The following is a 14,215-nucleotide window of genomic DNA, read 5'->3' on the forward strand; positions in this document are numbered from 1 at the left end:
AAAGGAGGAGAAAATGGTAAGATAGACAATGCACGGGGGCACCTGGGTGGCTCAGTCGGTTAAGCATCCAACTTCGGCTCAGGTTATGATCTTGTGGTTCATGAGTTTGAACCAGAGCCTGCTTAGGATTCTATGTCTTGCTCTCTGCCCCTCCCCCACTCATGCTCGCTCTCTCTCTCTCAAAAATAAATAAACATTAAAAAAAAGATAGACAATTCATGAAATACTCTAGTGAAGAAAAAAAAAAGGAAATGCACAAATATTTCAAAATAATGAGAAAATAATCACTGACCAGAAGAAACGCATCCTTAAACAACTGTGCTGAATCAAATATGAATATATTTCTAAACACAAGATTTCTAGGACAACAGAATTTATCAAAACCGAGCAAAGAGACAGAAAATCTAAACAGCCGGAACACTGGTGCAGAAAGAAAGGCAGTCATAAAAGCGCTCCCCACAAGCCCCTCTGAATGCTCGTGCCTGGATGTACTCAAAGCTGGGAAAGCAAGAAAATCTTCCCTCACTTGGAAGATTCGATACCGAAAATCAACAAAGACTGCTCACACAGAGGAAACTTTAACCTAATGCCACATAGGAATATTGACGCAAAAATCCTAAATAAAATACTTGTAAACCACACCATTCGCGTCTGCCTAAAAGAGATGAAATTCTCAGGTATAAATCTGATAAAACACGTACTGAACTTGCAAGCGTAAAAAAAAAAAACAAAAAACCATAAAACACTGACGGAGGGAATCAAAGAAGCCTAATTAAATGAGAAAACATTCCCTGTCTGCGGACGGACGAGAGGCTTTGGTAGAGCGAAGCTGCCCTCCGAGTTAATAGACAAGATTCACTACAATTCCTGTTGAATCCTATTTAGATTTTTTTATGGTATAAACAGTATTATTCTAAAATGATTATGGAAAGGCAAACAAACTAGAATCGCTAAGACGATTCTGAAAAAGAATAAAGCAAGAGGAATCCATCTACCCTGTTTTAAGACATTGTACGGCTACAATACGATGGACGAGGAACAGACACACGGATCTGTGGAACAGAACAGAGAACCCAGAAATAAACCCACACAAATATGGCCAACCTACTTTGAACAAAGGCGCAAGAGCAATTTCATGGTGGAGGGGACAGTCTTTTCAACATTTGGCGCAGAAGCAATTATGTGTCTATGTGCAATTACACAGAATGAGGTTTAATGGGATAGATCATTAATCCCCACGAAACCTAACACTTTGTATAAGAATTAACTCAAAACGGGTCGCAGATTTAAAGGTAAAACGTAACACTATGAAACTTCAGAAGATAATACCTGAGTAAGTCTTTGGGGTCTAGAGCTTAGCAAAGAGTTCTTCGACCTGACCTCAAAAACACAATCCGTAAAGGAAAAAAAAAAACAAATCAATAGCGTATACTTGGCTGAAATTAAAACCTTGCTCTCTGAGAGCTTCACATGAAGCCAGGGTGAAAGGATGAAAAAATAAGCTGCGGACTGGGAGAAAATATTCGCAAACCATTGATCTGACAAAGGCATAGCTAGAATTTACAAACCCCACGACAGACAGACAGGAATTTGGAATGTCAAGCTGGAGGCCCTTCAGCTGGTATCTTAGTCCCCGCGGGCTGTTAGAACCAAACACCACGGACTGGGTGGCTTATAAATAACAGAGATTTATTACTCCCAGTTCTGGAAGCTGGAAAGTCTGAGACCATCCCCGGGTGCCAGTTGGTCACACATTCTCCTTACACCCTCCCACGGAAGAAGGGGCTGGGGAGCTTGGTGGGGCCTCTTTGATAAGGGCACTAATCCCAAGCATGGAGGCTCCACCCTCATGACTTAAAGGGCTCCACCCACAGATACTATCACATCACGTGTTAGGATTTAGCATATACACTTCGAGAGGCACACCAACGTCCAGGCCGTAGCAGCTGGGGAAAGTATGGAAAAGACATAATGCAGGGACATTATTTCTAGTGGCCACTGGAGAATGAGTCTGATCGGTTACACCTGTGCCGAAACACAGTCCAAAATACAATGACTCCAAGATTTCAATGTAGAAATCGAAACCATAAACGTGCTCAAAGAAAACATGGGGCCAATCACGCACGTTCTCAGAAGGGCGATGCCTTTACAAGGAGGACATAAACCTTAAGACACTGATTATATTAACCACGTACAAATTCAAAGTTTTTGTACAACAGAGGGGGCCAAGTGACAAGGAAGGGAGTGACTGGGGACAACAGGAGTGGCTCAAATCACAGTCAAATAACTAGTTTTGGGTGGCCACAGGGTAAGATCCGAGGCACCCCCGGGGGGTCTACCACAGTGGGCCTTCACGACAATCGGCCTTGCCGGTCAGATTCTTCTCTCTTTCCACCTCACAAGAGAGAGAATGTCCCCACATCCTCACCAACAAGCACCACCCGCCCCAGCAAACAGCACTGGATATGGCAAATGAGTGAAGTCAGTCGGGAAGGGACCATTAATAACCCACAACCCCAGCTGTAAGGAGCACTGAGTGTCGTCCACTTTCTCAGACAAGTAGAGAGAGCCCTGTGAAATCCCTTTTCAGTCAGAGAAGGAAGGGCCCAACAATCTCTCAGTTTTTAGGCCAATTTTCTGCTGGAGCCAGGGGGGGCGGGGGTGCTGGCAGCTTCCTCTTCCTGTCCATCACCTCCTTGACAGAGCTTCGCAGGCTCAAATCCAAGCTGCGGCCAACCTATAACTCTGGGCAAGACCACCGCTCCCCCGAGGTCTAAACTTGTCTTTTGTAGCATCTTGAAAATAAAAGGTGGGGGGGCGGGGGGGAAGCGTTGCCTTTTGTCTACAATAGGCATCTGTCTACTCCCAGCACTCAAGAACACAGACACGGCTTTCTTGTTCTCTCCCTCCTTCCGGAACCACAGCGATGCAGTTAAATGGTGTGCTACCAGGGGCGCCTGGGTGGCTCAGTCGGTTAAGTAACCAACTCTGACTCAGGTCATGATCTCATGGTTCATGAGTTCGAGCCCTGTATTGGGCTCCACGCTGACAGCTCAGAGCCTGGAGACTGCTTCAGATTCTGTGTCTCCTTCGCTCTCTGTCCCTCCCCGACTCATGCTCTGTCTCTGTCTCTCTCTCTCTTTCAGAAATAAAACATTAAAAACATTTAAATGGTGTTATATGCTCAGCACAGACAAACGCTGGACGCTGAAAAATCAGCCCACTGATTTATTAGATTTTTTCAGTTGGGACCAGTTACCATGGCCTTTTGCAAACGCAGACCACAGGAGAGAGTGTTATAAACTTAGAAATAGTATCTAGTTTTCCATTACCTCCAGCAAAAAATGTCTACCAGGATGAGAGAGGGAAAATACCACTCTGGAGGCCAAGCCCAATCGAGTTGGGTAGAGGACGAGGCAGTTCCTAGCTAAGAAACTCCACAGCAGAAAACTAAAAGTAAAAAGAAAATATTTAAAGTCCTTTAAATCTGACAGAGTCACTCAAGAGACCAGGGAAAAAAGGAACCAAAGAAATAGCTCACAGGAATCCTCAAAATTAGAGAGAAGATGGGGCACCTGGGTGGCTCAGTCGGTTAAGCGTCCGACTTCGGCTCAGGTCGTGATCTCACTGTTCACGAGCTCGAGCCCCGCGTCGGGCTCTGTGCCGACAGCTCAGAGCCTGGAGCCTGCTTCGGATTCCGTGTCTCCCTCTCTCTCTGCCCCTCCCCTGCTCATGTTCTGTCTCTCTCTGTCTCTCTGTTTCTGTCTCTGTCTCTCTCAGAAATAAATAAACGTTAAAAAAATAAAAAAAAAAAAAAATTAGAGAAGAGAGTTGGCTTCCAACCCCGCTCCGCGAGAACATGTGTCGAGCCCGGAGCTTCCTGCCCGGCTCCGCCTGGCACTGACCTCACGTCAGAGGGCAAAGTCGTGGGGTGGCCAGGCCACATGAGGGCTTGCGGGGGCCCGAGACACTTTTGCCTCCACGGGTGCTACTGGTTTCCCACACCAGCTGTAAAAGTACTGTAGACTTAGCGGTTTCAGCTACGCATTTATTATCTTACGGTTCGGGAGGGCAGAATTTCTGAGATCAGGGTGTCGGGCAAGGGCCAGGTATCTCCTGGAGGCTCCAGGGAGGAATCTGTTCCCTTGCTTTTCCAACTTCTAGAGGCCACCCCCATTCCCTGCTCGGGGCCCCTTCCTCCACCCTCAGAGCCAGCCACACCTGCTGCGCCTTGTGCCTCCCCCTTCCGCTGTCCAGGACCGCCGCGTCTGCACCGGGCCCGCCCAGGCAACCCAGGGTCACGTCTCTATTTGCGGGTCAGCCGATCAGCAACCTCAAGTCCACGTGCGACCCTGAGGCCCGCATGCCATGGAACCTCGCACCTTCTCAGATTCTTGGGACTCAGACGTAAACATCTGTGCCGGCTACTCTCCTGCTGACCACAGGCCACTTGCTTCCTCCATAAAAACAATTTTCAAGCCATGTTTTTTTTTTTGACTGCCTTGGTACAGAGGTGAACACAGTAACATGATATATTTGAATGTTTTCTTTGACCTCAACGTTCCTTTCTTTTTTTTCCAGGTTGTACAAGAGGTTAAACACGTTCACGGGCCCCTAAAGGTCACAAGGCCCCTGGCACCGTGTCTGACAGGTAAGTGGGCCCTGGGTGTGGCCAGCAACGCCCTCTGGCCCCCCGGCGTCCACAAGTGCTCAGAAGCACACAGGAGCCCATTCACGGGGCTTGAGGCCTCAGGGTGCAGGAGAAAATCGTGAGTAATAGCAGGGAGAAGGAGGGGGAGGGCAGAAAGCACAGGTATGTTCACGACGAGGCAGAGAGAGATATCAAGCTGTGTGTGCTCTCCAAGCCTCAGTGTTCTCATCCACACAATGGGGACAAGAAAGGGACCTTCCTGGCAGGTGCTGAGAGGCACCCAGTATGATGATGCCAAGTGCTCTGCAGCCCCGGCACAGGGAAGCGATGTCATTTTATTTCAAGAAATTTCCTGCCGGCCAAATCCATTTGTACAAAATACAGACGTGTCAGAGGAGTATTTTCACAAAATGCCAGGCTCTGCTTAGCTGCAACGTGACTGATCCAGTTCTAACGTCTTTCCTGGGTGCCCTCCGGGGACACGGGAGGTCCTAGCTATGAATGGCTAGGGAAGGGGGCTCCCAGGAAGGGGCAGTGAGATTTGACTTCATAAATAACAGCAGCCACGGCCCTCTGTGCCTCCGCTGTGTCCCGAATGTGCCGGTCCATTCTGAGACCATCTGCGTCTCACTGAACATGCACGACAAGCTGAGAGGGAGTTGTCACCTCTCCTTACAAGACCAGGAGGCTTGGAATCGCCAGGAGCCCACCTGGACCACCCACCCACCTACTCTGGGCTGGGGGTGGCCAGCCGTCCAGCCTCTGGATGGGAGAGAATCAGGACATGATCTGAGCAGTTTCAAATGATGCAGCAGGAGGGGCGGTCGCTGAGACCTTCCCTCTGTTGGCTGGTACAACCTAGCACTTGGGGGCTCAGTGGCAAACAACAGCCAGGTCCTGCCTGCTGCCCGGGAGTGACATCAGTGCAAGTAACAACAAATAAATAGGTAATCAAATAAAGCCAAGTGGGGGCACAGAGCTACTGAGAGTGCGTTTCAAAAGAATGATCAGGAGGAAAAAAAAAGCCTCTGATGCAGGAGGGTTGAACTTTCAGACAGAGAGAATGGTACGTGCAAAGGCCCTGAGGCAGGAGCATGCTTGCTTTATCTGTGGAACAGAGGAGGCTCCTGCTAGGAGTGCAGTCAGACAGACAGTGCGAGCCAATCCACAAAGGCTGTGTGGGTCCAGGGGTAGAAGCATTATGTGAGCTAAGCAGGGGTGGGGCCCCCTCTACCAGGAAACAGATGAGAAAAAAGATGAGATGTACCCAGCAGCCTTCTGGAGGGTTTCCTTGGGGGGGGGGGTCACAGCTCAGGGGGACCGAGGACCCCTGAGTAAAGCAGGGTGGAAGTCCCAGCCCCAGGAAGGAGCTGTTTCCATTTCAAAGCTGTTACCTTCCAAGAGCTTGTTTCTTAGTCATCGGCACCCAGAAAACCTAGTACGACCATGCAACCGTTAAGTGAGAGTTTCGTTTGATTTCAAACAACCCTCCCTGCGTGGTGGAAACAGAACATGAAATGAAGAAATGATTGCATGCCAGGCCCTCTATCTGAACTTGTCGAGGTTTTCATTAAAACCCCTCCATCTCGTGCCAAACTCAGCAATTCAAAGACTGTCAGTTTCCAAAGAAGTTAGAAAGGTGTTCGGAAACTTGTGCCTTCCCAGCGCCCCCCCCCCCCCCCCCCGGTGCCAGACATTTCATGTTGCCAGGAAGTGAGGAAGGAGGCCCGGTACCGTGCATTCTGAAAACACACACTCTCTCTCCCCCAAGAAGCCGGGAGGTGATTGATGGCGTGCTGGCCAGCCTCCCCTCAAGCTCTGTGCCAGGGGCCGCCGGGTGCCCCTCCGCGCCCCTGGCCCCAGCCCCCTGTGCTGCATCGCTCTGCACCCTGGTGGCTCGGACCCCAACCCCGGGGGACAAGAGAAGCATGAAGGCCGAGGTCGGTCCTCTGGGAGCAGAAAACAAGATGAACTGAAGATTAAGGGAGGGGCTGGGTGGACACTTCCCGCTGGGAGCCAGGGGTCCAGCCGCTGGCAGATCCCGGGCCAGGCGGGTGTTGGAGCGGTTCCCTCTCCACCCCCCGTCGCCGGATGCACACCCTCCAGCGGCGTCTCTCCTTAGCTCTGCCCCTTCTCGCGCTCACTTTTGCTTCTCGCCAGACCCCACCTTCTCTACAGCCATCTCCTCACCTCTCCTGAGCTCGGGTCCAGCGCGTCCCAGACATTCTCCCAACAGGGACGGCAGTGGGGGCCAGCCTGCAGCCTCGAGACTTCCAGACGCCCACTCCTCTCCGACCCCCGGTTCGCTCACACTCCCCACCCCACCCCTGGGCCCCAGCTGATCACCTCCACTGCCCCTGTGGACTTTTCAGATGACCACTGTCTTCCCGGCCAAGCTCGCGTCCACTTCTGAAGCCTCATTTCCCCTAGTGGCTCCTTGAACTTGCTCTGAACTTCCAGGGAATCAGCCCTCTGCCTCTTCCCCCGCCAGCCCTGGAGCTGACCCTCACACCCTTCCTTCCAAATGCGCTCTGTGCCCTGCCAGCTCCCGAAATGCCCTGGTCCCTGCACCTCCTCCAGCGGCTCGGCCATTGACTCTATCGCCCCCTAGTGGAGAAAGTGCCAGCCATGCCAGGTGGGACGGGTCCAAGCCTATGAGGTCCAGACACCCGCTGAGCCCTCTGAGGGCCCTCCCTGTCCTCTTGCCTTAAGCGGCCAACCCCTAGAGCCGCCACACTCACTGTCTGCAGAGGACCCCGCCGATCTGCCCCACCGGCCACCGGCCCCTCCTGCGAACACAGCTCTTCCCAGGGCAGAAAGGCGGAACGGGCCTTTCCCTGGCCTTGCCTTCCCTCTGGGTTGGGCACCTCCTTCAGCTGCTCCTCTCCTTCACCATCAGAACTGTCCGGAACCATCAGCGGAGGCCCACATTCAGAACCTTTGCTACAGCTTTCCACGGACAAACAGAAAGCCAGGCCCTTAGGCTGGGGCTGTGTCTCCACTGTCTTTGTGTCCTTGGTCACAAGCCTGGCTCCCAGCCTGGCTCCGTTCATCTGGCTCTAATTAGCCTGACTGCTGTTTAAAAATTCAGCTGACCAGTCAAACCCTCCCGGCCGTCACCTTACAAACTCATCAGTCAGACTGCTACCTCACTTTGAGGACACATTCACAGACTCTCCAGAGAATGAGAATCGTTTTGTTGGTTAAGCAAGTAAAACTTAAAACCTTCGGCTATTTTTAAACTGCCTGTATTTCGCCCATGTCGGTACAGCATCTATCCACCTCCGGCAGAATAATTAACTTTCCAACCATCACACTGGTTGTGATTGTAGCACCCATAGGTCTAATATACTTTCTGAGATTAGGGAAATTAAAGATTAGCTTTTTTAAAAAAAATTTTTTTAATGTTTACTTATTTTTGAGACAGAGAGAAAGAGAGAGAGCGTGAGCAGGGGAGAGGCAGAGAGAGAGAGAGGGAGACACAGAATTTGAAGCAGGCTCCAGGCTCCGAGCTGTCAGCGCAGAGCCCGACGTGGGGCTCGAACTCATGAACCATGAGATCATGACCTGAGCCGAAGTCGGACGCTTCACCGACGGAGCCACCCAGGCACCCCAAAGATTAGCTTTCATTAGTATGGAGACGTTTCACTAAATTGCAGGGTGGTGGAGAAGGATAATTTCTACTGGTGAAACATACAAATGATTCAATATCATAAACATAGTTATATTTTATTACTTTCAAATAGCCCAAATAATTTGAAAAATTATGAAACCGAGAATCACAGCTTTTCGTCCACCCGATTATGAACTGGTTGCAGGCCACGACCTAAAGCCTTGCGACCAGCCAGATCATCCTTCACATCCGTGTCATGCATCTGATAACGGCTCTCCCATCCCCCACCCCTCGTCAACAGGCATGTTGTGGATGCCAGTGGATCCGTTCACATACAGGATTTTTCCACCAGACTGAAAGCTCCCTGCAGGCAGGCCACTTTCTGCTCACCTCATATCCCTAGTGCTTAGCACAGAATGCTCAAAACAGATGAATCCATGAACACACAAAGAGAATGTCAGAAACATGTAAGATTATGGATGTTCACTTAAAAATACCAATCAAGAAAGTCCTGCGGATGGAAAGTATGAATAGTATTCCTAAGTATACACGTACTGTAACTCCAAAGTGCTCCTATATTTATTTCAACAACCAGACAGAAGCCATTTCTAAACAGCAGGATCCATCTGGCCCCGACCTCAAGGAGCCCGCAACTCCTTGCCTTCCGTTTCTAAAACACTCCCAACCAAAATGTGATGGATGCTCTGAGATTAGGGGATGGTCTGCAGGCTCAACTAGAAAGCTCAAGTTCTAACTCCAACACTGCCTTTGTTTGTCTTGGTTTGAATTCCACATCTCCCCTCCACCCGGCCAGATTGAGGAAGTGGCCACGAGCCTTTCAAGAAGCTGGCCCAGTTGTAACCTGCACAGAAGCACCCTCGGGCTGTCCGGGATTCTTGCTGCCAGAGATACTTGGATGAAGGCATCCTCCAGGGCTGCTCTGACAAGGGGCGAGGGGAGGGCCAGGCAGGCACCGTTCCCCTCCACCCCCCCCAGATTCACACAGAGCAGCCTCACCTCTCTCTATTTTCTAAATGCTTCTGTAGCTAAAAATAAAGCTTGAAAGCCACTGTCCTAAATAAAACCCAAAGAGGAGCGGAGGGAAGAAAGTAAAGTTTACCGAGCTCTTAGTATGTGCAGGGTAATTTTTTTTTGTAAGGTTTATTCATTTTTCAGAGACAGAGAGACAGAGCGTGAGCAGGGGAGGGGCGGAGAGAGAGGGAGACAGAATCCGAAACAGGCTCCAGGCTCTGAGCTGTCAGCACAGAGCCCGACTCGGGGCCCGAACTCACAGACAGTGAGATCATGACCTGAGCTGAAGTCGGACGCTCACCAGACTGAGCTGCCCAGGCGCCCTGATGTGCAGGGTAATTTTAAAACAGTGTAACAATTTATCTGACTTCCGTGCATCTTTATCAGTGGGAGAACAGCTCCCTTCTTTCAGGCAGCAGACTGAAGCTCGGAGAAGAGAAAATTCATAACCAACAAGAGTCAAGAGCTGTGACGAGACTCCAAAGCCACCTTTTTGGGGGTGCCATCCTCTCTAGAAATCGCCACTCCTCAATCTCCCGTATCCCCTTCCCTCTCCCTAGTCCCATTTCCAAGCTTGCTCTCAGTCACTGACACTCGCAGATGAATGAACTCATTACTGTGCCCTGTGAACGAACCTTTGTCCATTTGTTACTTCCTAACAATATTCGTTCATTAAAAAATCATTACTCGAGCATCTAATAGAAGCCTGGGACTGGGCAAAATGACCAGGTATTACCTCTATCATCCAGGTGCTTCCAGACTAGCAGGGAGAAACACAGAAGCCCGTAAAGAGAAATATTAAAAATGACACCAGAGATGCCTGTGTTGGGAACAGTGTGCGGGAAGAGGGAAAGGGGGACACCTGCTGTCTTCTTCACTGTTCATATTTGATGGTTCCTATTGCCGACGTGTTTTCTGGTCATACTGGGACACATCCCAGTGCTTCCAGCATTATTCATTAACAAAATGAATGAGTTTCATTCATCCTCCTGGGGGGAGGCGGCAAGCTTCAGACACCAGAACCTATCTTTGTCCCACTTCTTCTTCAGTCTTTGGTGCAGACCATCCTGTTCTGGGTGGTAAGACAAAGTGAAACCCATCGCATTTCTTTCCATTGTCCTTGAAGAACAATTTGACTTGAAATACATTTAGACATTTCAAAAGAAAAAGACTCTTAAAAGCAATTCTATCCCTTGTCTTAGCCCTCTAAGGTGTTCCTGTCCTAGGCTAAGTCAAAGAAAGATCTTGTTCTACGGCCGTTTCTTGTTCACCCCAAATGCTCTTGTGTCCTTGATGCGATGGAATGTGAGTGTTATTCTTATCCTGCTCTGTCCTTCCAATCCAATAATAAATCAACTACAGGATTTCTAACGACAGCGGTTAGACAGGTTAATATCCAAGCATTAAGGTAAAATCCCTTCGTTGATCCCTATGCATAATCTCAGATCAGTCTTTCTCTCCAAGTTTCTGCTCCAAGTTGAGCCATTCAACATTCCCTTCCCCCAAATTCTCGCCTTTCAGAATCTGAGCAGTGAAAACAATTGTCATGGTAATAAGCTGATTACAGCCCAATGCGCCCCACAGAGCAAAAATCATCATTACACACAAGCACTGCTAAAAAGCAAAGCGGAAAAAAACGAAATGCGCTACACAAAACAGCCCAAACACACGACCGAACGCTGTCAAAATGCACAGATTAACACAGCTCTGGAAATGTATTTGAAGGAAATAATTGGAAGGAAGAAAAAAGTATGAAAATTCTTTCTTGCAAAATGGTATGGGATACCAGAACACTAAGAAGGTGACAGAGACAGGGCTGGGTAAATTATAGGCTATGAAAATGATCATTGTGATGTCAGAGTAACAGTGGGGAAAAATGCTTGGATATGTTTTTAAGTTAAAATAACATAATTGCATATGCAGTAGGATTACACATGCGTAAAAAAAAAAAAACTATGTCTAAGGGTGGTGGAATCGTGGGTAATGTTTTAAAACGTTGCTAGATGTAATAATATCGTCTTTACAATAAAAAAAAAAGCTCAGAGGGAAAACAGATGATGAGTCATTGCCTGATCATTGTCACCATGTAAGAAAGTCCCCTTTACAGTGACAATGACAGGCAGTTAAATATGAGCACAGATGCCAGGCTCCCCTCTCTTATCCTGGTTTATTTATTACTGTTGACCTTTCCGGGGATTAAAAATTAATCTAATCAACAAATTACAGACACATTGTACGTGACCGCCAAGAGGTAACTAGCAAACACTGAAATGAAATCCGAGAGTGTGGTACAGACAGGGAAGATGAAGCGGGTAGGGTGGGAGGGGTCTTAGCTGATGAGACCAGTTTCCTAATGTCACCGTGCGAGGCATTCGTGCCCTCGGCTTCTCAGTTGTAGGCGGATGTTAGAGGCACTTGAAAACTCTTGCTTAAATTCGGAAAGCACTCAAGATCCCGTGGACCCTGCTTTGCCCTGCCCAGCCCCCAGTCTCCGTGTGCCTGCTGTCTACACGGCTGGAGACACAGGACAACCCCAGAGATGCAGCCCCGCTTTGGTCTCTACAACCAGCCCTGGGTTGAGGCACGGACGTTGTTTCGTATTTTTCGTGCACGTTGCTTTTGCACATACGTTTTTTCATTACCGTAGTAAAAATACATAACAAAATGGATCATTTCCACCGTTTTTTAAGTGTACAATTCAGGGGCATCAAGCACGTTCACATCACTGTGCAACGGCCACCTCCATCCACCTCCGGAACTTTTCAGCACCCCAGACTGAAACTCAGTACCCATTTAGACAATAACACCCCGTTTCCCCTCCCCCAGACCCTGGCCTCCACCATTCCACTTTCGTCTGCGAGGCTGAGTACTTAGGAACCTCACGTAACCGCAATCACATTTGCCCCTTCGTGACTGGCTTATCCCACTTGGCATCATGTCCTCAAGATTCAGCCATGGTAGAGCAGGTGTCAGAATGTCCTCCCTTTTCTGGGGCGCCTGGGTGAGTCAGTCAGTTAAGCGTCCGGCTTTGGCTCGGGTCATGATCTCACAGTTGGTGAGCTCGAGCCCCGCATCGGGCTCTGTGCTGACAGCTCAGAGCCTGGAGCCTGCTTCGGATTCTGTGTCTCCCTGTTGCTCTCCATCCCTTCCCCACTAGTGCTCTCTCTCCCTCTGTCTTCCAAAAATAAATAGATGTTAAAAAAAAATTTAAAAAACAAAAAGAATGCCCTCCCTTTTTAGGGATGAGTAATATCCCACCGTATGCATGTACCACAGGACAGAGAGCCTACCTCTCTTGGGATCCCCGTCAGATCATCTCGTTGTTGACCCAGCCTTGGGCCCAAGCTCAAATGGGCTCCATCTCGTCCTCAGGCCTCACCCCGGCTGCTCCTTCACGTCCAGTAGTTCCTCTATTTGGGAACCTCCCTAGGCTTCCAGTCCTTCTCAGACTCTAAAGGGTTCACGCCTTCTACTCCCAAACAGTGGCTTGCACCTGTTACCGAGAACTCACTTCTTGTTCAGAGTTCCCACCTCGGGCTGTCAGGGTACTAGCAATCCATCACAGATCCAAGATGGCAGCCGCCTGCCTAAGCTGCACTGTTTTAACGATACCTTTGTCTACTCAGCGTAACCTGCTGGGTGGGTCCCTCCCTCTGTTCTTGACAATGTCATTTCCAGAGATGCCTGTGTCCACAGCAAGCCCAGCATCCTGTCCACATTCCGATTTTCTTCCTTTCTATTGCTTATCGTCAGATACTTCTCTGCGTCTTCCTGTCTCTGTCCAAACCCTAGAATATTAGACCCAAGGCATAGAGTCTACAAAAGCACAGGTCCATCCACACTTACAGCCAAAGTGAGTTCCTTCCTTGAGTGATGACACCAGTGAATTTGGTCAGACGTCTAGCATCCACTTCAATCCACTGATGGAGGTCATTCCTTCCTGCGCACCACGCCCCATCATAAAAATCATTTTCGTTAATACCTGCCTGGAAAGAAAGAGAGATGTTCTTCAGAAAGACCCAGAATCAATGAATATTCTCATGAGATTTGGCGGGGGGGGGGGGGGGGGAGAGAAAAAAAAAAAATACTATGCCCTGAACACTCTTTATTCTAAATCATAAAATGGGATTGCTTATTATTAACAAGTTGGAAATATTTCAATATGATATGTCCTCTTCTTGCCCAGTGTGGAAGAGGAAATTTAATGAGCTCGCCTATTACTCATGCACCCGCCAGGCACAGACTGCCTCCTACGAACCAGCCTACACATGCCAGGTGCTGGGAATACAAAGGTGAATCGTCCCCTCCCAGAACCTCACCATCCAGGCAGGAAGAAAGACATGAAAACAGATGAATTAGAACACAGTGGGGAATGTGTTATTTCAGGAAGCAGAGCAAACTGCTAGAGCAGCATTTAAGGATAATGACTAACCTGGTCTGGTGGAGACCAGGACAGAGGTGATCACGGAGTTGGCTGTCGAAGGGTAAGTGTATCTAGTGAATGCGTATGCATTGGCATTTAAGTCACTTGATGCGTTGAGTTTTAGCTCCTATGGCTACCAAGGATTCTTTTGATCTGAATCTACAAGGTAGGTGGCGTTTCTGCTCTGGAATTTTCCCTATATTATTACCATTTCAAGAGAGAATTCTCTGACAAGAAAGAAAGAAAGAAAGAAAGAAAGAAAGGGAAAGGAAAGGAAGGAAGGAAGGAAGGAAGGAATAGGGAGGAAAGGAAGGAAAGGAGGGAGGGAGGGAGGGAGGGAGAGAGAGAGAGAGAAAGATAAGAAAGAAAGAAAGAAAGAAAGAAAGAAAGAAAGAAAGAAAAAGAAAGGAAAGGAAGGAATAGGGAGGAAAGGAAGGAAAGGAGGGAGAAAGAAAGAAAGAAAGAAAGAAAGAGGAAAGGAAGGAAGGAAGGAATA

The 14,215-nt window shown here is 48.8% G+C and overlaps 1 protein-coding gene across 2 annotated transcripts in view; it reads right to left on the reverse strand.

Moving 5' to 3' along the window:
- Positions 1 to 14,215, reverse strand: part of CPXM2 (carboxypeptidase X, M14 family member 2) — a 139,938-nt gene that overhangs the window by 70,804 nt on the left and 54,919 nt on the right. For both annotated transcript variants that reach the window (XM_049646565.1, XM_049646566.1), the window contains one exon: positions 13,143 to 13,282. In XM_049646565.1, the coding sequence (XP_049502522.1) occupies positions 13,143 to 13,282 (140 nt within the window). The remainder of the gene's footprint in view (positions 1 to 13,142; positions 13,283 to 14,215) is intronic.

This window comes from Panthera uncia, chromosome D2 (genome assembly GCF_023721935.1).
Source record: "Panthera uncia isolate 11264 chromosome D2, Puncia_PCG_1.0, whole genome shotgun sequence".
NCBI lineage: Eukaryota > Metazoa > Chordata > Mammalia > Carnivora > Felidae > Panthera > Panthera uncia.